At 50.4% G+C, this 26,986-nt stretch overlaps 2 protein-coding genes across 2 annotated transcripts in view; one reads left to right on the forward strand and one right to left on the reverse strand.

The window, feature by feature from the left end:
• MBOAT4 (membrane bound O-acyltransferase domain containing 4) overlaps window positions 1–600 on the forward strand; it is a 2,002-nt gene extending 1,402 nt beyond the window's left edge. The window contains 1 exon segment of the mRNA XM_035890404.1: window positions 1–600. This exon segment is cut by the window's left edge and continues 35 nt beyond it. Coding sequence (XP_035746297.1) covers window positions 1–600 — 600 coding nt within the window.
• A 3,294-nt stretch (window positions 601–3,894) lies between these two features.
• On the reverse strand, window positions 3,895–25,081 carry PRAG1 (PEAK1 related, kinase-activating pseudokinase 1). The gene is made up of 5 exons (XM_035890391.1): window positions 24,725–25,081; window positions 21,539–23,385; window positions 12,470–12,627; window positions 8,367–9,106; window positions 3,895–4,932 (listed from the first exon to the last, which is right to left on the reverse strand). The coding sequence occupies exons 1-5, from the start codon at window positions 25,079–25,081 to the stop codon at window positions 3,895–3,897; spliced, it is 4,140 nt and encodes a 1,379-aa protein (XP_035746284.1).
• Window positions 25,082–26,986: the final 1,905 nt, after the last annotated feature.

The raw sequence follows: 26,986 nt of genomic DNA on the forward strand, positions 1-26,986 counted from the left end.
CAACAGGCCCTGCTCCGCAGGCTGGCCTACTATGGGCACTGGGCGCTGGATGAGGCCCTCCTCGAGGTGGCGGGCTTCGGGCCAGAGCCGGGCCAGGGAGACCTTTCTGCCTGCGACCTGTGGGCGCTGGAGACCACCCACCGCCTGGCTGTCTTCACCCGGACCTGGAACAAGAGCACGTCCCGCTGGCTGAGGAGACTTGTCTTCCAGCGCTGCCCGGCACAGCTGCTCCTGGCCACCTTTGCCTTTTCCGCCTGGTGGCACGGCCTCCAGCCCGGGCAGGTCTTTGGTTTCCTGTGCTGGGCTGTCATGGTGGAGGCCGACTACCGCATCCATCCCTTCCTCAGCGCCCGGGCCACCTCCCAGGGCGTGAAGCTCCTCTACCGTGGCACAACCTGGGTCTTCACGCAGCTCATCATCGCCTACATCCTGGTGGCTGTGGAGGCCGAGAGCTTCTCCATGCTCTGCCAGCTCTGGACTTCCTGCAGCAGCATCCTCCCCCTCTCCTATGGCTTCGCACTGCTGCTGCTGCTGCTTTCTAAGAAGTTGAAGCAGAACTGAGCCTATCCTGGGCTAACTTATGCAGCCCATGGGGCATGATTCTGTACATGTGACCATGCAGGGTGAGCTGTGCTGTCAGCCAAGCAATCTCATTGAACAGCATCTCCGGAGAAACGGGTTGGCTTTTACTCCTGGGATATTGCCCGGCTTTGAGGGATGCCCTGAAGCAGGGAGGCAAGGTCACCAGGCCACTGGGCAAGTGAGCTTCTAGCAGCACTCTGCCTGCCCAATTTTTGTCCTGGGGCTTTAGGTCTCAGCTTCCTCTGACATAGGAAGCACACAACCTCCCCACCAAACTCATCTGTGCCACAAATGCACCAGTTGGCAACTGTGTCCAGCTCCTGGGAATCTGTCCCCCATGGCAATAGCGGGCACTGACAGAGAGCTGCCTTGCCACCTTTCTTGTGTGCACAGATCACTGGGAGCCTGGGCACAGGGAAAGGGGCTGGCAGTCTGTCCGGGGGCAACACACAACACAAAAGATCCCTTTCCCCATCCAGCAGTAATACCGAGATGCATGGGTCTATGGTGCTCCTCCAGCAATCGCTCCTCAGCACTGTCCCTATGGCATACGAACCCCAAACTGCGTTCCCAATTGGACGTCTCCTGCAATACTTGCCCCTCACCAAGTGGATGACATGCTTGGCACCCAGGGTGCAGGGTCAGCTGTGTCCCCCTGCCACAAAGGGAGGAGGGATGATCCATCCCGTCCACTATTCGTGCAGAGGATCCTGAGCATGGGAGCAAGAATGCCTGCTAGGAAAAGGGGGGCCCATGGCGTGCTGAGGACAGCACAGGCAAGAGGGAGTAAGCTAGCAAAGTCCTTGGACTCGGCTGTGGCATTCAACCAAATCAGAAACCCTAATGCGCTTCTCAGGTTCACGCATTGGCTTAGGACCCAAAAGCCTGGGACTGTTTAGGCTGGAGAAGCAGCATGAGCTACCATAGAGGAAGGTATCAGGAAGGCAGGGACCTAACAGTTTCTGTTTATATGAGAGCCACCCACCAAATCTCAAAATAACAATAGCTGAAAATCCTACAAGACCATTGTTGGCCTCTGGTCTGCTGGGCGTGCTGCTGCAGGGTACCAGAAGCAGTCTCAAGTGCCCAAACTCAAGGGAAAGCACTTTGACCAGGTTAACATCCCACACCGTGCAGGCCCTGTGCCAATACCTGTATCAGTGTTTGTCACTAAACTGAAACTCAGCATTCAAAATGGATCCAACCTCATTTTATGTGGGTTGGTTGCATGTTTGGCTACTTCTTGAGTTCTGCTGAGTGCCCAACCCAAGCCTTGCAAGCCACTTGCCCCTCGTATAAACTCCCTGTTGCCAGCAGAGCTTGGATTTGTCACGACCAGGCCCTGTCTCCTTCAGTGCTGTCCTGCAGAGCTGCCTCCAACTTATTCTCTATATCCATGCTTAGAAACGGAGTCGTCTCTTCACCTTATCTCTGAAAAACATGCCGGGCTTCTTCAGGCAGGTTTTCCATCACTTTGGTGGCCCATGTGAGACCACATGCAGAAAGCCAGGGCCAGACTTTCCAGGGTGATTTGTCCATGGGACAGTGGTCCATGGGACAGTGGTTCTCAATCCAGAAGGCTCCTGCCACCTATGTTGGAGGGAAGTGGACCCAAGAGTCAGACACAAGAAAGCCAGTGTATAAAAAAAAAAAATCCCGGAGGGCTGCAGTTGGAGCCATCCCACATTCCTTCTGCAGGCAGGGACCTGCACGCCCTCCTCCCTAAGGGGATCAGGGGAAATTCATTGCAAATGGGTGCCCAGCCAAGGAACCATCCCTTCCCATCAAGCAGCAACCACAGCAAAACAGATAAAAAAAAAAAAAAAAAAAAAAAAAAAAAATCCAGGTGAGAAGCCTAGAAAAGATTCACAGAAGGTGTATGAAATGTCAAAAAACCTGGGGAATTAAAATTCCCCCACGAGAGCAGGTGGGATCTGGAGGTGAATCAAGGCTGGAGGAAAGCGCTTATGAATTTCTCCCCATTTTGAGCTGGGAGGGGATAGTTCAGTGAGCAACATCCTGTCTCAGCTAAACTGATGCTGCAATCACTCCACGCATCCCAAACCTACCCCTTCTCCAAGGGCTGCAGAACCGGTGCCAGGAGCAGAACAGCTCACCTCTGCCTCGTGTTGGGGTGGAAGAGTAAAAGCAGCCCACAACCTTTTGGAAAATCAGTTTTTCCGAGCAGCAGCCCAGCCTTTCTACCAAGCTGAGTGGCTGCTATATGTCTGGATGGAAGGAAAGAGGCTGGAGGGAGAGCCAGGCCAGCTTCTCCTTCTTCCAACGTGCTGCTCTATTAGAGGAGCATGTTCACAGTGCACCCAGCCCTATGCATTTCTAATTCAAACACCAGTAGCAGTAAGACCCTTGCAGACCACAGGCCAGTGGCCTTTCACACGCCAGCTCATCTCTCCATAAAGGGGTTAAAGAAATGCTAGACACAAGGGACAGGTGAATTACCAGCTGGAGGGATGGGGAAAGCAAAGCAACCTGGCCCTGACTTCCCCCCGCTGCCAAGGCCTTGGAGGTAAATTGGGGATTTTCCATTTCATTAACTTTACAAGGGGTAATTCCCAGCATGCAGCATCATCCTCAAGAACAAACCCCTCCTGGGCTCTCTCTCACCTTTTCACAATCGACAGCCTGCACGGCTGCACCGCTAGACAGGAAAGCCATGCTGTATCAGTATCTAATGAAGGTAACAGGCAGCTGATATTGAATTGCCCACAGTGAAAAATACAGCTGATACACAGAAACAAGCAGTAATTTTTGGTTTTAAAGTGAGAAGCAAAATGGGTGCCCAAAACCACAAAAAAATGCGAATTTGAAAGCCCCCTCCTGGTTCTCCCTTGCAAAGGGGCATGATGTGAATTGCTCTTGCTCCCCAGGAGGAGCAGCCAACTGTTCATCCCTGGAAAGTGGTGGCATTCCCAGAGCAAAAAGGCTCTGATGCTTTAGGTGGGGTGGGGATCAAAGGACTGTCCCACAGGCACAGAAATCAACTCAAGTACGTTGAGTTCATTAGAAACACGCACACACACAGGCAGGAATTTATTAGTCCACAGACTTACCACACCAAACAAACAAAAAAAAAAAATCCCCCAAAATAGGGGTAGGTTCCCAGTTTTGCCTGCTTGCAAATTAACAGTGCTGAGGGTATTAAACGTCTTGTGTGCTGTGATTGGAGTGTGGGGCAGGAGCTGAACGTGCATTTATATGTGAGAGGCTTGAGTCTCGGCTGCCAAAGGGGCTATGCACCTTCAGCCGCAAGGCAAGCAGGAGCCCTCAGCTGCCTCCGAGACACATCCGAGGTCAGAGCAGCTGCAGCAGCTTTAACGTGTGCGAGAGGGAGGCCGGCTCAGCAGATGCCAAGTACTGGCAGCACAGCCAGTCCTCCAGTTCAACGCTCCGCTCCGTGTCCACAGCCCTCTCTGCGAACTTCATCATGAGCAGGGCACGCTTCATGTCCACCCAGTTCTGAAGCACCTGGCGGAGGGCTTCCTCATGGCTGAGGGGCTGCTCGGTGAGGTCTTTCCGGGGTCCCCAAAGCAGACACTGCAGCATCCGCTTGGCCTCGGTGATCCGCACACGCTTGATGGGATCCGCTTCCAGTAGCAGGTGGGCCAGCTGCTGGAGCCCCCGGGAGTAGATGGACAGGCTGGGCAGAGCAGGGAGGTCCTCAGGGCTGTACTCCTGCTCCCTGAGGTGCACCTTCTCCTCGAAGGGGTTGGGCTGGTGCAGCAGCTCATAGATGAGAATACCGGTCTGAAACTCGTCAAACTTCTTGTACTGAGAAGCCGACACAATCTCTGGGGCCAGCCGGGCCTGACTCTTCTTCAGTTTGGAGTCTCCAGTTCCTGGCTTCTGTTTGGCTTTCAAAAAATTGCTGATGATGAGACGGGGTAAGTGTTTGTCATCTTTGGCTTTCACACAGCTCATGGGGGGCTTGCAGGGGACAAGCAGAAGGTTCTCCAGGCACAGGTCACGATGGATGATGCCGTGGTCTTTGAGATGCTCCAGGCCATTGCAGAGCTGGAGGAGCAAGAAGCAAACGTGACGTTCGTACACCTCGGGCTTGGCTTGGTGCAACATCACCGAGTCCCTCACGAAGTCGGCAGTGGTCTGGGTTGGCACCTCCCGGGTAATGACCACCACGCAGTCGTGCTCGCTGGCAGTGCGGGAGGGATGGAGGCCATCCCCAGGCATGCTTTTCCCCACATCTGAGGCCAGCAGCATACTGGAGGGGACAGAGGCCACAAAATGCCCACAGTCCTGCTGGATGTTGAAATGGACTGGCACTGCAGGGCTGCAGTACGAAGCAGCCACCTTGGACTCCTGGGTTTTACAAATCTGTGAGGAGAGAGCAAAAGAAAAGTCTCATCAGTCAGTGACAGAGACGAGGCAGAGACCAAAAGTCCAGAGGTGGGTTCCTAGGCTTAGATTTGCAGATGCTAAGGAAGACATCAGTAGAAGCAGGGTGCGCATTGGTCCCTTTAGTACTTTAAACTATCTCCTGGCTTGAGGATCTTTCTTGTCCTGCAACACCCCAACCTTAGAAACCAGATATCTGGTCACATTTCTGGGCATGCTTCCTTTGCCAGGCAATGCCCAATATTTGCAGGAAAGGAGGAAGGTGATCTTCCCAGGAGTAACTTCTGGAGATTTTGTTTCATTGCCGATAGAAGCAACATAACTTTTACACCATGGATATCATAGAGATTCCCCCCTGCAACCCAGCAGATATTCTGCAGAGGGAAAAGCAAAGCCTGTGGCAGAAGATGTGCTGCCCTCCATCTCTGGAGGTGGCTAACACTTGCCTGGGTGAGGCCCCATGTGACGTGATGTGGCCCTGTCTGGAGTGAGGGGTGGACAGAGACCTCCAGCACTTTCTTCCCACCTAACCCTTCTCTGGTCCTAAGCCCTGGAGCCACTTTCACATCCTCCTCAACCACTCCGCTTCCTTGTGTCAGCGACTACTCTCAAACCCCTGATCAATGGCTGAGGGAAACCGGCAACAAGCTGTACTCATCAGCACAGGGAAAAAACCACCAGAGAGAAAGCGGGAGCTAACAACAGGCTTAGAAATAAGTGAGAGAGCAGCAAACTTGAGGGAAAAAAAACCATTTTATAATCTGGGTTCTCTTAAACCCACATGACTTTTATCTTCATTTTGTTCTGTATTTTAGCTTTATGACTGCATTGAAGACTAAAACTCAAAACCAGGTTTATTATAGGAGTATCCATTAGCTTATGGGCCTTCTGGCATCTCTATTATATACTTTTTTTTCTTTTGTTTAGCAATGTATTTATATCTCACCCACAGGACTCAGCAACAGGCTGAACCTAGCATAAAAGGTTTCAAACCCTGGAGCGTGCTACTGCCAGTCACAGCATGCGTGCAAAATCGGACAAGAAATCAATTTTGCCTCTGAGTTAAAATAAATGCAAGAATAGAGAGGAGCTGGAGAAGTGGGCTGCTTTTGTGTTCCTCTAGCAAGGGTCTGAATCTAGGCATTTTCAGGTACGTCACTCAGATGAGACGATGCTATGGAGACAGGGCATTTCAAATCCCTATTGTCCTCTCTTTTCTGAACAAAAATACCCTGCCGTGGCTGCATGCTTATTTTGTGGAAAGACAAGCTTTGGAGAGCCAGGCAGACTGCAGATTAGCACAGCGGGATGCAGGAAGATGCGGAAGGTCCCCAAAGGCAGAGAAGGCCTTCCAGCCCTCTACTGAAGAAGCCTGCTTGTTCCTCCCCACACAGGGCAGATGTGTAAGGCTTAGGAAAAGGGGAAGAACTCCTGTGAGAAAGGAGTCTCTGGAAGAATAACTGCAGCCAAATGAAGACAGGGAGATCTTCCCCCACCAGCTATTCTTTGTGACTTTGGCTGCACCAGAGGCATCCTCCATGCAGCAAGCTCCAAGTAGGAGGCTGGGGCTGGCTTAGTCACGCATCTTTAAGCGGAGAAAGAAACCAAGGCATGGATTAAGCCATATCTTGGCTTAATTCCTCTAAAGCCGTTTCATGTAACCCTGGCTCCTTATAACTGTTTTATACTTAGCTGTGTCTGCCTGTGCGCAGCCCAAACTCTGGCTCCTACTCCTCAGCAGGCTCCTTGGCTCAAGTCAGATCCTCTGTCCATTTTGAGCTCTCCAAGTCTAATTGTAACTACAGGTCTGTGATCTCTTCCATGTCAGAAAATCTGTACCAGAAGCCAGGAGGGGCAGCTAGGAATCAGCCAGTTTTAAAGCTTCACAATTATTCTCCACTTTGGCTACCAAAAGGAAGGTGGCACACGGGAACATTGCAGGAGGTATACGCATGCACGCATGTAAGCACTTACGCAACTTCACTTTACGCTGGTGCAGAGCACGGCCCTGTTGGGAGTGCTTTTGGCTTTGTTAAGGCGCTCTGCAGCGTACCAAGGGCACAGAGTAAGCCCGTATCACACACAGGGACACAAGGGAAGTCCTGCTAGGAGTTTGAAATGTTCTGTTTCTGCCTTGGCAAGAGTTCATGCACTACAGCCATAGAGCTGAGGCTCTGAACCCCACCTAACACAGCAGGCAAGAGCAAAGGCGCGTGCGTGCCACACGGAACTGCAGATTGAAAAGGAACGCACCGGTTCACCACACAGTTCTCGGGTTTCAGGAGGGCAGTTGCGATGGATTTAGGTATAACACACAAGAGAAGTGAGTGCTGGATGAGGGGTACTGGTGCAAGATCTCCTCTAACTCTGTTCTGGTTATTTACTGCCCCCCTGTTGGGTTGACCATACTTCCTTTAGAATATGAACTGCCTTTAAAGCTATCACTTAACTAAAACATCCCCTTGGGTTTTATAATGGTGGAAATGATTCAAGCTGAGATTCCCCCCCCCCCCCCCCCCTTGCTTAATGCATCTCTGACAGTGCTTTTTTGGGAATTACTTCAGGTTTTGAAAACAACCTGAAGAGTAAGCAGCAATGAGATTCCCCTAGGGTTAAGTCAGAATAGAAATTAAAGGCTCTGTATTCAAGTAGTAACACAGGTCCAGAGCCCCAAATCCATGGGATGTCCACGGAACGGATTGGATAAGCTTACTTATCCAGGTTTCAAAGAGCTGAACTATTGCACCTCAAGTTTCCATTTCAAACATGGATTCTGCAGAGTTACAGGAAAATATTTCAGACCCGACCTTACACAGCATGGCTGGGTCAGCCTTGCATTGTTTAACCGAGATCTTAACAACGCCTGTAGTTTCAAGATCATATAAGCACTCACATGGTTTCTGGGTCAGACCTTCCACTTAAAAGGCAGGCAGAGGCATAAATGCTGTCTTTTGAACAGCCTTTCATCAGCTTGTGTCAGAGGCAAATACCTCTGAGTTTACAACACAGTATTTGCACAAAGACTTTTTACAGAGAAACTGGTTGGGTTGCAGACCCTATTAGTCTGCAGCAACGAGCATTTGACTGGCATTTGTTACAAGGAAAACTACTCCAAATTAATCTTTGCAAGGGGTAGGGGGGATAATGGCAATTTTGGAAGGGGTTTTGCTTGCCCAGCTTCACCTATGAGAAAGACGTGCATTAATGGTCCTTCTCAAAGGTGTACCACTAAGTCTGCTTCCCACTGTTTCATTCAAATCCATACATCAGAAAGGGCGATAAAAAGGACCTGGAAGATTCAGTCACAGCTCTGCTACGGACCTCCACACAGCCTCGGACCCTGCAGCTCTTTGCCTCATGCTCCTAATTGGAAGATGGGGATAAGCCTGGATACCTCCTGGGTGCGGGCTTACCTTCACAGCATAGGTGGTAGAAGGGTCCTTGGAGCAGGTGGCACAGTAATATATCGCGTCCCCCGAATCGCAGCAGGGCTTGTTGCATGTCAGCTTGAAGAGCGACCAGTTGTTCTCACTGAAGTGCATCTCATTCTTCTGCTCCCGCATGAAGCAGTCCTCACACTTGGCAACGAGGCGGCGCAAGGACTCGGCGTAGAGGGCCCCCAGCTTGGCGTACACCCCCTCCTTGCTGTCAATGTTGCTCAGGAGGTTGTGGAGCTGGAGGCTGGAGCCTGATGACACCTGGCTGGACACACTGAGCTGCGAGGAGGAAAGGGACTGGAGGTTTCTGCTGGGGATGCAAGCCCCTGTGCTCTTACCAGTGGCTGAGCCCCAGTAGCCATTTCCTTTGGAACCTTTCTCCAAGGACTCAGAGGAGGAGAAGGTGCCAGTGTGGCCTGCCAGGCTGGCTGGGTGGATGAAGGGAGGCTCGTCTCGGAGGCAGACATTGCACTCGGAGTGGCTGGTGTTCAGCCTGGGGCTGGCAGCACCGGCTGCTCTGCCTGAAGACGCCGGTCCCCCAAAAAAGCCATCTGGAGAGGACACCGTTCTGCTCATTGTCTTCTTCTGGGGCAGAGGGGGCGGGCAGCTGGGGGCAGAGGAGGGACCATCCTCACTGGAGGTGGGAAGGAAAGGGACAGGGGGAAACACTTGGCTCTCAGCTGGAGGAGGCGAGTGATTCGGCTCGGAGGAGTGCCCTAGGAGACAGCGACACATAAGAAGATACAATGAGTGGCCCTTGCGGGCTGGGAGCACGGGTCCCTCTCCATGTCCCTGCCACCCCCACAGGCTACCTCTCCTGGGGCCCTGGCTGGGAACAAAGCAGCAAGCCAGGTTACATCTGAACTCAGTGCACGTTCCTCATTTACTCACGATGGCAAAGCTTCACTAAAAGGGTTAGGTATTTAATCCGGTTTAATACAGGAGGTTTGCAAAGCGGGCTGCAACCAGCCATCTAGAGAAATGCCCACTTGGAAACCACTCCCTTATGAACTGCATACACACAGTAGTAAAAAGCTAGTAGAGGGTAAATGTTTAAGCTGTGATGTCATCCACGAGGAGGTAAGAATGAAACACTCGGGGATATGGGACAATCTCTTAAACAAAGCCTGTTTTGCCTGGGAGTTGCCACCCAGTGCTTCAGTGACACAGCAAGAGAGTGACTACATAGCTCCGACCCTCTGGAGTAAGCATGACCAGAGCAGCCCAAGGAGTATATTGAACCTGTCTCCCTGACTGGTCAAGGCCAGGGATTTTGGCAATCTCCATCCTCATGAAAAAAATCTGACCTCCCCCCTGCTGCCTGTCCCCCAGCTTATTGCCAGACCTCTCTGCTCAGAGGGCAGCCTGCCCCACTACGTATCACTAAACCCCAAGCAGCTCTACATGCCACCCAGAAATGGATTGGGATGGCTGGCTCAATTCAGGCAGCTGTAGCAGCTGGTTTCCTATCCTGGCCAGACTGGAGACAGGTAATACAGTTGCATGGGAGGTGGAAAATGATTTGACATTGAAATAAACAGCAATGATTTCAGGTCATGGAGACAGAACAAATGTGGAGCGCAGGGCTCTACAGGGGAAATTAAAAGAAGAGACAGAATTATTTCAGAGAACTTTCTATGCCACTTGAACGACAGGTGGGACTCTTGATAAACTCGAGCTCTGCTAAGACTTGCCTGCAAGTGTAGACCTTGAAAGGTGCATAGTGGGGCCTGCAAGTGTAGACCTTGAAAGGTGCATAGCGGGGCTTTGCTCCAAGGAACCTCAGCAGGTAGCAGGATCTATTGCTTTCTTTGAACCCAGCCTCCAAAGCTGCAGGGCGGCAGCAAGCCATCCTTCCCTCCTCACGAGGGCTGCAGGCAAGGGTTCAGCTGCCAGCAGGCACTTCCTCACAGCAGCTTCTGCTTGCCCCACAGGAACGCCCTGGGCCAGTTCCATATCAGCTGGCAGCAGGCTCACAGCCCTAGTGACTCACCAGTTCTTACATATGACCTGCAAATGCCCGGGCTCGGATCCCCAAGCTCCCAGCCTGTCCTGGTGTGTTACATGCAGGCTCAAAGCCATACCAGCCGTGCCAGAACAGCAAGCCCTGTTAGCTGCTCACTACCTGAGACCACACGAGGTCAAGACAGGTCCCCTAGTTCTCAGCTACCACAGTGGATGCCATCACGACCTGTCCCTCCCCACCAGGGTTTGGTAGCATGACATCCACTTTCATTTGTCCCCTCCACTGCCAAGGCTGCATGTATGCTCCTGCTGTGATACACCCCACCCCAGACAACAGCGTTGAGAGATGCCCTAGAAATGAGCAGCACTGATTTCAGCTTCTGCAGAAGATGAGCTTCCCATGCAAGGCAGTTTCAGCACCCCATTTCTGACAACCTGCTCAGAAACAGCTCTGTAGGAAATGTCGTGAATCAGCACACATCTCTTTTGCCCCAGTTCCCAGGTGCTGAGCTATCCAACTTCTGGTGGGCCCTTGCCCCAGGTGTCTGCTTGCATTGTACACCCAGTGCTGAGCAATCGACTGCTCTCCAGTTTCAGCTGCTCTCCAGCTGCACAGCTACCTGTGGAGCCCATGGCTCAACAGAGATGCATGCCCCAAGCTTTAATGAAAACCCAGTCATCTGCATCATAACCTGCCTGGCCCATGGGAGACCTCCCCTCTGGTAAAACACTGTCAAAAGCCACAGGCAGGGATTGTTCAGCACAACATCTCTTGCCACTTCCAGTCCAAGGGGCTTCAACAGAGGTTACAGCCAAGAGAAATTCTTTGGCATGCAGCCCAAGAGCAACTCAGAGGCACCTCTGCCAGGACACGCAGCCGAATCCCTGTTTCGAGAGGCAAGATTTACGTGACAGAATCTTACAGAACAAACGTCAGCGCTGGAAGCTTTGGCAGCCGGTCCACACACCTAGCCCACGAATGCCAAACTGCTCTTACCTTTCCTTTACGTGCTGCTGGGCTCTGCCCCAAGCACAGGGTAACGAATGAAACCCTTTCATAACCTTCCTAACAGCACTTTGCACCTTCAGCGTAGAGTCCTTCTGCACATCAAGGGCGTAAAAGCTACCCCCCTGCATATTTTAACATCTGACAGCATAGCCAATAATTGGAGCTCACCTCACTCAGTGATTGACTGCATAGCTTCTTGCTTGCATCAGCAAGAAAAACTGCATTCAGGTTATTCATTTAAAAACTCAGCTTTCCAGAGACGAGTTGAAACAGTTGCTTCTGTTAGTGGAGGCAGAGAAATCCTCTTGTCCCATATAATTTTTGACAGCAAAGTGCTTCTGTGCCCAGCAAGTAAAGATCCAACATATGTGAGTTTTTCTTCCCCCTGTACAATTTCCTGGCATGGTCGCACTCTCAGACTCCAAGTTAGTGGTGGAAAAATGGAGTTTCCAGAGCTCTGGCTCTTAATTTTATTGCTGCACATCGTTGCTCTTGGAAAGACAGAACTTCCACTACACGAAGGCTGCTTTTGCAAAGGAAATGCTTTCTGAGCTGCTGAACACGTTAGTGCATGCCTAAGTTACGCACTGATAAAAAAAGTGACTTCATAGTAAGTATTTTTTAATCTCAGTTAAACGAGTGCAGGCAGATTTCTTCCCCTTCAAGAAATAACTGGGAACACAGTGAGAGGGAGAGATCAACTCTAACACAAGACTCCTTCTGGTACTCCTTAAATCTATGGAGGACTGTCTATGGCAGGGCTACTTTTGACCTTGTGCAACGTATGAAGCACAAGCAGGATTAAGGACAATTGCTTTCAGATGGAGGTGTTATCAGACAAGAGGAGAGCCACAGGATGAATGATTTTGGCACTTGCCAAATGAAAGAAAAAAGAAGCCCATGATGTTGGCTTGACTGCCACATTCAACTTGAGTGCATCAAGAAGGGTAGGAAAGTGGAAAGATGAAGGGTTGCTCAGAGAACTAGGTGATGGGACCCTCATCATCCCTGCTCTGAAGATGCTGCCCCAGCAGCGGGCCTCAGGATAGAGGTAACTCCTTCCTCAGGTCCAATGCTACCTCTCCCACACCCAGTGGTCACTTACTGCCATCACTGCCGGTCTGTGTGTCCGAGTCGAGGCTGTCGGAGGAGCCAGCCGTGAAGTGGACGCGGACACTCCCAAAAGGTGGGCTGAGGCTCTCGGCAGAGCTGTTGCTGACCCTCTCCAACTCAGGGTTATTCGAGTTCATTTTCAGAGCGTGCCTAGAGAGAGCAACAGAGAAGAGTCAGGAGACAGACGGCAAAGGGTACCCTGCATGCACTTGTGCATGGAGATTCAAGCCGAGAGCAGCCTTCTTCACTTGGTCCCAGCACATCCATACAGACGCTGTGCAGCCTTTTATCACGCCGTAGTATCTCATTCCTCTGCACTTTTCTTCTTTCTCCAGCACTTGGGGATCACATCCCACTGACACTGAGCAGGTTACAGCCTTGCAGCCCCCATGCCAGCCCCCCCTGCCAAACCAGCTGTGCTTGAGCAGAGAGAAAAGCACTGACTCAACCACATCCAGCCCCAGTCTGTGCCTTCTTTGCTTAGCACACGTTGGGTCCTGGACCACGTTCCATCCTGGCAACCATCACTGGGAAGTGGGGACCCACCAGTGTTTGCCTTCAGTAAAGTTCTCAAGGGAAGGAAGAAGCATCACTCCCTCCCATTTTACAGAAAGGCAGGTTGAGGCTGGGTGTCAGAACCCAACTCCCTCATGGCAGAGGCATGAGTGGAAGAAGAGTCCATCCCTAGCAGCTGTTGTCTCCTCATTGCATCGCACTAGCAACTGGCACCTTCCGAAAGAAGAGGCGCCTCCGCAGAAAACAAGTGTCTGCCAAACTCAGGACCCACCATGCAGCTTTTCATGTAAGACCCACAGTTTTCCATGCAGCTTCCATCTAAATAAATAAACAAACCATAAACTGGGCTTATAACCTGCCAGGTCACAGTTTAAGTGATCAGTTGTGGGCAAGCAGGACTTTTCGCTAAGATAAAGAATTTCCCTTGCATTTCCTTCATTTTTTCCCCCCTTGGAAAATAACAGAAACTTGAAATCAGGCAGCACATCAGGGCACAAACACTCCTAGCTTTGGTACAGTTCAGACTCTCTATCGGCTGGCAAACAAAGGTTGTCGGTCCACATTTTGTAAGTAAAACTGCCAATCTGCTGATAAAATTGATTAAGAATGTGAAAAGGTTAGTGGTAGACTTGTAAAAAAGAAAAAGGATTTCCACCAGCTATCTTTGTGGAAGGTATCTGGCGTTCCCTAATCAGACGGCTGAATGGCTGCTGAGAAAGACAAACAAAAGAAGTGCAGGACCTGTTTTCTTGCGACACCCTGTTCACGCACACAGGATCCCTCCTCTTCCAAAACCCCCAAGCGCAGCAGATACCACGAGCGATTTTTATTTGAAGGCTGAGAAACGGTTCGCTCCCCATCCCGACAAAGCACTTACTCTCGTGTCCACACCACCACATGGAGAGCAGAGCGTATGAGAAGCCCGGAAGAAACTTCTGCCAGACTTCCTCATTTGCCTGAGCCGCCTCGGTCTAAAAATACTCAGGGGCTGATGAAAATAAGGTTCTAAAAACCACCTCAGGTATAACTCAGCGGAGACACTGGTCTTGCACCAGTGATGAATTTACCACGGCAAGCCTCTCGGGGATGATTTACAAAACTTAGCAAAGCACCACGCAGTTAAAAAATAAAAAGAGAGAGAGACACTCATTGAGGTTTTTGGCTATGTTACGATTAATGCAGTTGAAAGCCACCAACTGGACTTAAAATACTTTTTTTTTTTAAATTGTAAAGATATATCTTTATCCTATAACTGGCTCAGACATTTAACTTTCAGTAATTTGAGGGGAAAAAAACCGCATGGATGCACATCCATGCAGGCGCACTGTCTGACCTGGCAAGAATCAAGGAAGTATTTCAATCCAGAAGAAAAGAAGATTTTGCAAGAGAGCCGGACTCGCTTTGCAGAGATGAGAGGTTTCCCAACACATTCCTCTCTTCCCCCCCACACCCCCTACTCACCCCCTAAGAAAAGTTGGTGCATTTCTGCTTCCTTCCCATCACTTAAACACAGATCTGCAGAGCTGCCTTGCCATTCCCGCACTCAGAGAGATGGGACTTTGCCCAGCGGGGTCCAAGGTCCGCCAGGCGCAGCCACACCTATTGCTCCAAGCAACCCCTGGGCGCAACGCGGCGTCTGCCAGAACCGCGCTGGCTGCTGCGCCCGCCGAGCTCAGCGTCGTGGTGAAGTCAGATGTACAGAGAGCCCCGTTTCCTCTCTGTACCGCCGTGACTTATGTAAAATGCAGTTCCTGAATAGGCACACCGAAATAGAAATTGTTTGCCGCTTAAACGACATCCTGCTCTTGTTTCAGATGTACAGCCGGGCCAGCTAATACCGCCTGGAAATATCTCCACTTTACATCTCCCTCTTTTCCTAAGAGCTGCTTGAAGCCCAGGCTGCAGCCTGCACAAACTAAAATACCGCCCACTATATCAAAGCATTGCTGAAAACACTTGCTAGGGTCAAACTCTCCCATTTCAGTAAAATCCCACCCCAAGAGGAGGTGAACAACCCATCACTGCGACAACCTGTGGGATCCTAATTTATGGCCAACCTGAATTTCCCCTGCTCTGGTAGTGCTCCTTTCCACCACGCGTGACTGCAAGGGCACAGGTGGCTATTCTCCATCTCGCCCTTTTAACCAAAGGAGATTGGAAATAAAGCACACCGACCTGTCTTAAACCTGAAGAAATCATTGTGATTGCCCCCCCCACCGGCTTGCTACCATCTGTGGGCTCCACTCCCCTTCAAAAAGATGTAGCAGTGGTTGATTGACCTCCATTTCAAAAATCCATGCTCAGCACCTTAAATGTAGCCAGCAACTTCAAGAGCACCACCAGAGCCTCCTTCATGTGCCACTGCACAAAGAACAAGTCACAAGAGCCAGCTCTCCCAATCTAATAACCTAAAAAGACAGGATTTCCAGCTCTCCAAATTATTCTGGCAGCTTTAAATACCCTTCAATTACTCAACATCCTCCATATAACACGCTGCCATATTCAGGCAACCCTTCCCGTTCACTGTTCTCCATCCTAAACAATTTCATCCAGCTGACTTTCCACACCATTCCCACAGTCCTGCCTAAAACAAGTCAAGGTTGAAAACAGCAGTCTTATGGAAAAAAAAAAAAATACAGTTTGGATTTCTGTAACATTGCAAAGGGACCCAGATAATTTGCCATGCCCCACGTTGCATTTCCAGCCAGGGCATGCTTTGTCTTTCCTGCGGTTCATATTGGAGCAGTTGCCATGTGTTTTATCTCACATTTCTTAACAAATCCAGCATCGCCAGCTGTGTGCCTTGTACCTCTCAGAGAGTGGAGATGGGCATCAAAGCATGGCTCCCCTAACTGCAGCAGGCACACGTGCCTTGGGATATCGCCCCAGGGATCCCTTGGACTCTGGGGACACCTTTGGCTTGAATTTCCCACCCGAGATTTGACACGCAGATCTGGTTACCTTCCAAAAGTGCAAGGCAGTTTGGAGCGTGGTTGAAGGCCACTCAGACGCCAGAGCTGCAAGGCTCCCACTTGCTCCTTACCAGCAGCCATCACGGGTGCAGCCCATGGGCAGCAGCAGAGGGTGCTGGAAGGCATCATCCCTCCACTGTGCAGAGACCTGATCCCAAGGAGCACCCACTCTGCAGCCCCATCATGGGGGTTTCCCAGCCTTGCCGTGCCAGCAGAAGGGGGTCACTCCTCAGCACAGATGACAGGACTTGAACAGATAACAGAGATGCTGAGCTTTATAAACCACGCAGCAGGGGAAGAAAGCAGAGGAGAAGAGGGGACACACACAAACCACCACAAATCAAACCGCGCTCCAGGAGAAGCCTGGTGGTAATGTCAACAGGACACCCCCTCCCAAAATAAAATACCGGAACTAATGCACAGCAGAGAGGAAAGCCGGACTGCATTACAGCTTCAAACACAACACATGGCTTGGCGTAATTATTACACAAGAGGAAGCACCATTGTACCATATGCTCGTCTACCATGAAACGTGAGTAATTATACCTTCCTCCCCCCTCCACTGCTGTTTCTTCCAGCATCTTCCCCTGGACACAGACAGCAGCAGGCAGGAGCTTGCAACATCTGAGGCTTGCATTTGCACATATCCTTCTGCTACCAGCTGGCAAGTGTGGAGAAAACAAAGTCGAGGTGAGGGAACAAGAGGATTTTGAAACACTCCTAGCTCTGTCCAAAGGACAGAGCCTCTCCTCCCTGTACCAAAAGGTTTTATGCAGCACAGGTTAAGTTGAAACAAGAGTTTGGAGTCTGGAGATGCAAAGGGAAATTCGGATGGGGTGCAGATGTGGTAAAGAGAACAACAAATCTCATTTCAATTTCCAGCTCTGTGCTTTTTTTAAGTGGCAAGACAGGAAAAACACAGAGAAGTGAATGACTTTAATTTTTAAAGAAACAATCTCTCCTAAAAGATTGGTTGGTAAATCACAACCTTTTAAAAACAATCCACTGGCAGAAGCAGCATGAGAAATTCCTGATTAGTTTCAGACAAAAACCACAGGGGGAATCTAAAAGGTGCATTCCCTCCCTGTCCTGGAGCATGATTCTCTCTCCTGCTTGAGCCATAGCCTCCCTTCTTTGCTTTATTTACTTATTTATTTATTAATTATGTATTTTAAAACTCTGGATAGAGTCTATTTATTTATTTAATAATAATAAACCCGGCTTGTCCTAGACTAAACACAGCAAGTCCCTGCTATCATCCACAGTCACAGAGAAGCAGCTCAAAATCTGGGACCTGTGTGACATCCAATTGCCTTTGTAATTGCCATAGCAGCTCCCTGTAGCCGGTCTGCTTTTGTCACCAGGGTACACCCTGACACCGAGCTCCAAAGAGAAATGGGTGCCTCGGGAATGGTAAGAAAAGGGGAATATTCTGTCTCAGGTGCAGCACTGCTCCGCCACAGACCGATTCCTGGCAAGAAACATACAGCACAGTCCCACCAGCCAGCACCACCTCCCCAGCAAGGAACAAACCTGGCTCTTTTCCTGGTGATCCAATTCCCAACGTCGTCGGTTTTTTAACGCTCTTGTTTTCTGTTCCCTCTGGCAACAAGCAGCAGCAGCAGCACCGTAACATGCAGGCTTGGTACACCTCAAGCTCATTTGTCCTGGCGGTTTTCAGCGATGGCGGGTGTCGGGATGTGCCGTGCCTATGCACCTGTGTTACCCCAAGCGAGCGCATTCAGCAAATTTCAGAAGCTATCTACGGTGCTGCCTTTTGAAGGTGGCATTAATTAGGATGAAAACAGCTCAGGAGCCAACAGCTCAAGGTGCAAAACAGCATCACTGTTTCCTTTCTTTAAGAGGCAGATGAAATAAATTAACTGTCAAGGTTTTGCAGGCTAGAAGGAACCATTAGGATTTTTTAGCCTGACCCTCTGCATAAGAGACACATAAATTTCAGCACAGATTCATCCCTCATGCCAAGAAACTGAAGACCACGCTAGAGCATTTCACACCAAAGAACCTTTAAGTCGTCATTGCACATACAAGTCCAGGGGATCCTGGTTCCCCTGGTGAGCCCTTTCCGTAGCCAAGTACCTTCCCAGCTTTTGGAAGACGACCAGCCACCATCTTCCCTTTCCAATCTCTTTCCTCTTGTAATTCAACTCATTTTCCATTCTGTTTCAGATCAAGCATACCTTAAATATCTATAAACTTTCAAACAAGCAGGAAAAAAGGACTGTGTGAAGAAACAATCACAAGACGGTCTGAGTAGCTTTACAGAGGATAAAACAGGCACAAATTCATTGTTTTCCTCTTTTGTGCCAGCTTTTAAAACTCCCTAAAATCACTCCTCCCACCAACCTAAGAGACAGCTGACTGCAAAAAACTTAGTACAGTTTCCTCAGTGCCTGGCAGGAATTTACCCTGTAAAAACTTTTTTCCCTTTTAATCGTTAGAGCCAAGGTGAACAAAACAAAACCTACAGACTCCCTTTTTTCTTTCACTGCTTTGAAATTAGTTTGAATACACATGCAAGGTTTCTTTAAAATAAGCAATTAAGTTTAATTAGGAAAGTCAAACAGGCAGGCTTCATTTTCCAGCATGAAATCAAGTATCTTGCTACAGCTTGAGATCTAGAAGGAGAAAGGATGTTTACACACTGTTCCTGCAGCTGTAATGAACCCCGATTTGTTAAGCCCCAGCCCCCAAGACTGTGCCACAACCAGGTCTACGCTGGCTTCATCAACACCCATCCACCAAGGGAGCCTTTTCAGCCGTGCCACCAGAGAATGTCTTGGGCTGATGAGCTCTGTCTCTGCGAGGGACTATGCGAGGGTAACAGAAGTATCAGTGGTGGTTCTTCTATTACAGACAAACACATGCCCACAGACTGCCCAGGCCTAGGAGAGTATGGATGTGTCTCAGAGTCATCTTTGTGTGCAAGACCCCCTCCTTTCTTCAGGCATTGGGCTGCAGCCCAGGAAGACCAGGAGATGTTCCTCCAGCACAAGGTAAGAGTCATGTCATGACCTGAAGCTGCAAGCAATGACTGCCCAGGGTAACGCAATCCCGCTATGGTGATTTTAACGAGTTGTGCACGTAGCCACCTCCCCCACACACTGCCACGTGCAGGTAACAACACCCTGCTTCCTTGCATCGACACGTTCAGAGAAGCCACGCTTGAGACGAAAACGAGAACACCTTCAAAGCAAACAAACGAAGCAACCAGCTGGGTTTGCACGGCTTGCGAAACCCACCATCTGATCAAATCATTCCTCAGGCCGGCTGCGCAGGGGTTCGGTAGCCAGAGGGAGGGCTGTGCGCTTTGCGTAAGGCACCCCAAGGCTCAGCTGCGGGCATCAAGGCGTCTAGGAGACAAATGCATGTTGCACAACATATTGCCTACAGCCACAGGGGGTAAAAGAAATGCCAGCACCTACTTGAACCACCTGGCAGGGTTTATGGCTCTGCCAGAGATCCCGGTCACGGATGCCACATGTTCCCTGACCTCAGTTTCCCCACCCTCTTTCACACAGGCTTTCTAGCACGCAGATGCTTTCAGGATGCCTCAGAGAAGCAACTGTTATGGTTGGCACAGCCCAACGACACCAGGAGCATGAAACAGCCCCTCCAAGTAGAAGAAAATGCTCCACACCCCTCAGGACTGATTGTAACTCCACATGAAGGGCAACAGCAGGACATGCTTCTGGCTTGGAGCACAGCTGGTCCAAGTCACCTAGCCAAGAAGACACCCTGACACATCAAGGACCCTCCCTGCCTTCACTCCCAGCCCTCATGAAGGCGGAAAGGAGACTCCAAGCACTGCCAGGAAAGCATCCTTGCCCCCGATACAGACAAGGGGCTCTGCATGGCTGCTCCTCCACAAGTGGAAGGAGGTCCTAGGACAGCAAGTGAAAGATGCTGCTGGGACTTATATTGCTGGGTTTGAGTGCCGCCACCCTTCTGGCCTGCACAGTGACCTCTGTTCTGCAGGTGAAGGAATCAGGTCCTAGAGGACTTTGAGCAGGCAACTCATCATTTCCTAAATGGTCATTGCTCAGCAGCTTTGTATCATCACAGCTCTGATGGGCCTCAACAGCCCAACACCTCACGTGGCAGATAAAACCCAAGCCACGGGCTGATAGGAAACACCAAGCGGCAGCAGCAGTGAAAGAAAGTTCACAGGGTCAAAGCTCAAGCACATCTTGGCATCCTCTTTGATTTTAAAGGCAATAAAGTTCAATCTGTGCACTCGCTTGCTTGTGGACCTTTTCTTTCCTCTGACTTCAGCAGGCGTGCAGCATCACAGCCAGAAGCCCAGCATGAAGGAGAACTAAAGCCACTTGTTCATCTCTTCCTTTTCCTTGAGAAACCCGATTTGTCCACCACTTGGTCAATTTAAAAAACTAGTTCCCTGAGCTAGCTAACCCTAAAACATTGAAAATTCAGTGTGAGAAAAAAAAGAGGCCAACTCAATCACAGTCTCAACCTGGAGGTCACTGATGCCTATGTGTAAGCTTGACCATGGACACCAAGAGCAAGTTCTCCTCCGAACAACCATCCCTTCTTCTCTCAATTTTTACATCTGGAGTCAACTCTGTTGTGCGATACACAGTTCCAGGTAACAAAACTAACTCATATGAGAAAGCAAATACAGGACACCCACAGAATATGAAGTTATCCCTCCCCACTACAATCAGACAACCTAATCCATGCATTAAAAGAAAATAAATATTTCTTCCTTCTTTTTTTTTTTTTTTTTTTTTTGTGATACACACAGCTGGCTGCAGATACTGAATGCACACAGAGTATCAGAAGCCTGGGGTTTTTTTGTGTTTCGTTTTTTGGAGTTTTTTTAATTGCTTAGCAGAGCTACTTCCTTCCCAGATGAACAGCTCTCCCTCCTTCACCTGTTTTGTAGGGCCTGCTGTCACCCTGCCTGCAAACCTGACTTCCAGGAGAGCGGCGAGGGAAAACCTACCCCAAGGCAGGCAGCTCTCACACACTGTGAGCCCATGTTAGGTGACTCCAATTACCTGCCTGCAGGCAAGGAGTTGTCCCTGGGAAATCACAGCTTCAAGAGTTAACCTCAAAAGCAAAAAGACATTAGAGCCAAACTGAAAATGAGGGTTTCTGAGGCCCTTGCTATTAGCACCAAGAGAAGTTGCCCAGTTCCACCTGCAAGAGGAGCTCGCAACCCCAGATTTTCTATCCTATTCAACATGAAGGAACTGTGCTGAGACAGAATAAAGCTGATCAGGGGAACACCAGCCAACCCGGGCACGGTCCTTGCTCTCACTCAAATATTGGGACTCAAGGCTGTACCTTTCAGCCCTGAAGGGCTTTTGCAAGTATGCACAGCATTCAAACCAGGACTTGCAAAGATCTGCCAGCTTTTCAGAGTATAAAAGTAAGTAGTCTTTCACCCGTGCTCCTAAAAGCCCACCTTTCAACAGGAGAGGAAGAAAAAAAGAACAGAAAGCACCTCCTAGTCAATCAATCCCTGCAGCAAACATCCCGACTGCAAAAGGTTAACAGACCGCATGCACACACTCAGAGGGCTGTACCTGGACTGCTTTTTTGGTGGTGGTGGTGGCGGCGGCACAAACTCCACGCCATTGCTCTTGTCTTTAGGGAAATCAAAGGAGAAAGACAATGATTTGCTGATCCCAGTCTGGCTGTCCAGCATCGGGCCTTCATCCGCAAGGTTGGCACCAGCTCTTCCATTCTCAGCTCCCACTGCCCACGCGTGGGTTAAGAGCTCCTGCTCTTCCTCCTGCTCCTCCTCCTCCTCCTCCTCTATCCGGCACTGCTTGGTCCACGTTGGGGTGTAGTATTTCTGCCTCCTGTCATAGGATGAGCCTGCCAGGCCTCTACTGGACTCCTCCACAGAGATCCCGTTGACATGACTGCATGGAGAAGGGGATGCCCCAAAGGCGCCTGTATCAGTATAGGTCCTCGGCAGCAGCTGAACACCAGCTCCCTCGTGGCTGTTGTCATCACCAAACCTTGCCATGTGGGAGCTTAACGGGGGCATGCGGTTCCCCTCGTTGCCCAGCTGGTTGTTTTTGGACATCTTTGGGGGAATGGCTGGACTCTCAGTAACTGAGGTCTTGGCAGGAGCTGCCAGATGAAATCTTGGGCTGTTTTCACTTCCAGATGCTTGAAAAATCTCCCCAGGCTCAATGGCAGGTGATGAAGTCCCAAAATCAGAGTGGGAAGCAGGGCTGATGCATGGCCACTGAACTCCCACCGCCGAGTCAGGGCTGCTGAGGAATATTGTCTTGTGATCATCCTCTGTGTGTGCGGTCATGATAGTTATCTTGGCCGCCACCTGGCCGGTGGAGTCCTGGTATTCCTTCTCGCCACCCAAAGCCCAGCCGCCATCCCTCCACATCCCATCAGCTTGCTCCTTGCCAGTGCCACGGGCCAGGTTCTCTGCTTTTGCCTGTCCGCCGACAGCTTTCAGCTGTGCCTTCTTCCTCTTGGAGCTCTCGGCATAGATGGGATCACCGCAGGCTGGCGAGGCAAGGCGAGGGCGCTGCGGCTCCACCAGAGCCTGCTGAGGAGTGCTTGAACCCTCAGCCCGGGGGCCTCCGGTGACAGAGGGCTCTCCACTGGGAGACAAGTCCTCATCCTGCCAGGACAAAGCAAAGTCAGCTGCCTTGCTGCTCCCCATGCCCTCAGGGAGGGCGGCAGGCTTGGCGTGGAGAGCCAGCTTTTTCCTCTCTGAACACAGGGTGTAGGGGAGGGGATCACCCCGGTCTTTCGTGATGCAGAAGGCCACGTTCACAGCTCTGCGCTCCTCTTCGCCAAACTTGACCGCTCTGCCACTTGGCCTGGGAATTTCAGGAGCATCCCGTTGCCTCCATGCGCAGGGAGCAGGGCTCTCCTTCTCGCACCGTGCGCCCTTCCCCTCCACGCAACGTGGCTCCCGTGAGTCCCGTGGGCACTCTCTGTGGCAGTCCGTGATTGAACAGTACTCGCCCCCTTCGCTTTCAAAGCTGGAGGAGACTTGCCCGCAGTCGCCCTCTGAGGGGAGCGCTGCTCCTTCTCTGGCTTGGGAAGAAGGGTTTCTGCTGGAGTTCACAGTGCTTCTGTCCCCCAAGGCAGATGCATTAGGGCAGGGGGTCCGATGCGGCAGGGCAAACTTGCCTTTGGCTCTGTCCTCCTGCTTGCCCAACTCACCCACAAGCACCAGGCTGTGGATGGAGACATTCCTCTCCACTCGACTCTCCAGGCTGCGCAGGCCCACCATGGAGTAGCTGGGAGGACAGCAAGACAAGCAGTCACTTGGCGGGTTGTGAAGGAAGGGCTTTCTCATGCCACCGTTGCCAAAATTGTCGAGACAGATCCGCTGCGCATCTCCCGATTTCAGAAGGAGGTGTTTGCCAGAAACCATGCCCCAGCTGACCTGCATGGGCCAAAGAGACAAGTGCGCTGTCAGGATGTGCACGTGCAAAATGAAAGAGAAATGTTAAAAAAAAAAAAAAAAAAAAAGAAAGAGACCAGCTCCACAGAAAAGTCTTCTGGTATTTTCTGTCTGTTTTGCTCTGTGCTCACCCCCACCAATAACTACCACAAACCTTTTCTACTTAAATTACACTTGTCCTATTTCCTGGATCGTTTGCAATCCTTGCATTACAACAATAGCAATGCACCGAAATAAGGCATTCTCCTTTCTCTTTCTGTGGGTTCGCTGCCAGAAACGTGTCCAATCTGTCATCCTGTCTGCAAATCACCGTGCAATTAAAGATTCGGAGAGGGAAGGAGTGTTTGCACCTCCCTCTGCTTATTTTCATTTCATTTCGCACTTCTGGACTATTACAGGTTATCCTGGGATAGCAGCTTGGCTACGCTCAGCAGTCGGGTCTAGGGAGCAGGTGGGGAAACGTACCTGAAATTTCTTCATCTGAGCAAGATCTGTCCTGCTTGCCAAGGGAGAGGAGGAAGGGGGAGAGGTGACCCCCAGCTCCAGGGTGACAGAACCCCCTCCCACAGCATAAAACTCAGCCTTGGGCTAAATCTGCATGCACAGATCAAACCCCACAGAGGACGGCAGCCTGCGCTTGCATGCCCTTTATCCCTAGAGGGGAAGAAAGGGAGAGCAACAGGAGGCTAAGAACGGAGCTGGCGAGCTCCGACTCTCCTCTGGGGCAAGGGTAGGAGAAATGAGCACACCTACGCCATGGGCAGGTGACAGCAGCCCAGGCTTCCCTCCGCATCACCAGGGCAGTGACAATATCAACTTATCAGGAAGAGGAGTGAACCACCCACCTCGATAGCGAGCCACCGGGGCTTGCCAGTTTGCAGACAGGCAGCAGTGCTGCGCCCAGAGGGCACTACTGCTCTGGCAAAGGTTGGGAGCCCGAAGAGCTGGGCTAGGAAGGTAGGGCACTTTCTACCTCACCCACTGGTGATCCTCATGGATCCAGTTAGCACTGACTGCAACCAGAAAAGACTTCTTTCCAGTGTATCTTCCCAGGAAAACAACTTGAACCCACATCCTCATTTAAAATCTGGAAGTTCCTAAACAGACGAGGTATTTTTAAGCTCCTTTGCACATGCCTTGTGAGCAACATCTCATTCAGCTTCAGCCAAAGATACTTTGAGATGCCAATATAAGGCTTAAAAACCCGAGTCAAGACCAGAAGGAAAATCAAAGGGAAGGAAACGGTTTTAACAGACACTCCTAGCACTCCCGAGGAGAGGTAAGTAACGGGAAGTCATACTTTGACTGGATTAATCATTACCTGTGACAGATCTGCATTCATATTCGCATCCGCCCACGCGTCAGAAACATCCGAGTTTATCATAGTTGGCTTCACAGCAATTGTTGGCTTTGAGAAGGGGGAGATATTTACACCTTCGTCTTCCAATGCAGAGCTCTCAGGCTTGGTCCTAACTCCATTCAGGAGCACGCCACAAGCTCCCACGTCTGGGGGTGTTTGCAGCCGATGGGAACTCTTTGGGTTGAAGCAGTTTTTGCAGGAGCCGGGCTTCCAAACGTGTTCCACAAAGTCGCTGCACGCGGACATCTTCAAATCCTCGTGGCTCAGACCGAGAGCCCCCTGCGTCTTCTGCACTGTCCTCCGCTGCTCATTTTGCATTTGCTTCTTAGAGCTGCTCTTGAAGATCACCTAGTTATCTGGAAAAGCACAACACTGTTTGATTAGTTTGGTTATGGCCAAAAATGGGAAAATTTTTAATAGGACAGGTGATAACTGCACTTACTCTGCCTTCATCACAAAGGCTTATTGTTTATAAGACTTTTTTCACAGCTTAGCTAAAGCCCACACAATGACTTAAAAAGCCTCAACTTCTAAGCATAGCTCTGTAACAGAGAAGACATCAAGCAAGCAGCATTCCTATGTGATTTAATTCCCCGTTTAATGAGCATGTATAACCAGCCTCGTGCAAGGTTTAGATCAAGGGTAAAGGAAAGAGGTCTTGGAAATAGCTGTTCACAGCCTCACAATTAGAGCCAGGCAGGAAAAATTCCTTCTCCGAAGCAGCATCCTCTTTCTGGAAAATAAAAAGGCCTGGAGACACAAGGACCAGAATCGGCGACTGTGTAACTAAGGGGACAGGCAACAACCTTCCTTCACCCAGCAGCACCACTGCGATTAGTGCCCTGGGACACAAAGGCTTCTCTCCCACCCAGGGCAACAGAGAAAGGCAATCCACAAGGCTGGGGCTGGCACTGATCTGAGCAAGTGCCTGGCAGAAAGCGCTTACCTGGTTTGCCAGGAGCCACAAACAACAGCGTCAGCTCACTGAAACGATTCATTGTCTGCAAGGGGAGAAACGTTTTTCTCTTGGATTACTTACAGACAAGGATCCCTTCCCATCTTCCTTCCCCAGGAGGAAATGCCCCAGGAACAAGACATTCCTGCATTCCTGTGCTTCCCCCCCCCCTCCAGCCAGGTCTGATTGCACTCAGCCAGGAGCTACCTGGAGCTAACAACTTTGGAGATACTTCAGACAAGGACTCCCACAAAGCTCAGTGGATTAGGGAAGGGAAGATCAGAAAGCACAACAAGATCAGGAAAATCGCAGCCGGCTGCTATGGGTGTCAGGGCACACAAGTCCTCCACATCGCTCCCCGGAGTCCTTCCCCACCTAACCAACATCATCTCCCAGCCAGCTGACCCCAATGCAAAGGCAAAGCAAACTGAGGCTCCTTCCCCGGGGGTCTCTGAGCAAACAGGCGCTTTTACACCCCAATCCTGACCGCACAAGAACACAATTTTCCAGCCTGATCCTTCAGCGCTTCCTTCCATGCAGGCACACCGCAACACCACCGTAGTTACAGACACCTTTGCACCTGCACACACCTCTAAACCAACCTGCACTTCGGTAAAGTCTCTTGCCCCTTGGGATCAGGGCTCAGGGATGCCCTGGCCATCCTCTCCAACAGCCACCCTACTGCAGGGTGAAAAGAAAGAATGCTAATAAAGGCACAGGTGGGACAAAGTGAAGTGAGGGAAGAGCCGCTGACCCACCAGCATCATCTGAATTCACATGCCACCTTTGGGAAGGGAGATTTTGATCGGCTAAAGCATTAGTGCCCACAGACTCCTGCCTGGCAAGCTGATAAATTAGGATCTGTTTAATGAAAGCAGAAAAAAGGGGAGCATCAGTGGGATTCATGAATCAGATTAGCGCACATCTCTGTCTCTCTCTTTTTAGGGAAGAGACTGTTTTAGACAGGTTTTTCCATGGAATTCACAGAGTCCAAATTAACTGAAAGACAGCAAATCGCTCTTGGATGTACCTTCGACAAGATTAACATTATTGGCAGGGAAAGCATCTTTAAAAAATAGTCTAGTGCTGTCGCCTTTGTTTCCTTTCAGATCTAGCAAGCATCACCCAAAGTTGAACAAGTGTCCTGACGAGAGGCAGCAAAGAAAACAGAAAAGTCAAAGGGAGGAAAGCAGGGACCGGAGCCAGTAAAAACTCTTCACTTCTGCTTTAATAATCGGCGCTGCCAGCTGCCTCTGAAAGATTGGGAT

This window comes from Egretta garzetta, unplaced genomic scaffold (genome assembly GCF_000687185.1).
Source record: "Egretta garzetta isolate BGI_Z169 unplaced genomic scaffold, ASM68718v1 scaffold32, whole genome shotgun sequence".
NCBI classification, from domain to species: domain Eukaryota; kingdom Metazoa; phylum Chordata; class Aves; order Pelecaniformes; family Ardeidae; genus Egretta; species Egretta garzetta.

What these genes read in the sequence shown, in the direction of transcription:
- PRAG1 (XM_035890391.1), bottom strand. Translation starts at nt 25,081, where the DNA reads ATGCAAAATGAGCAGCGGAGGACAGTGCAGAAGACGCAGGGGGCTCTC. An exon ending in ACAGACCGGCAGTGATGGCA is followed by an intron (nt 9,107 to 12,469) that starts GTAAGTGACCAC and finishes GCTGTCTCCTAG; the next exon opens with GGCACTCCTCCGAGCCGAAT. An exon ending in CTACCACCTATGCTGTGAAG is followed by an intron (nt 4,933 to 8,366) that starts GTAAGCCCGCAC and finishes CTCTCCTCACAG; the next exon opens with ATTTGTAAAACCCAGGAGTC.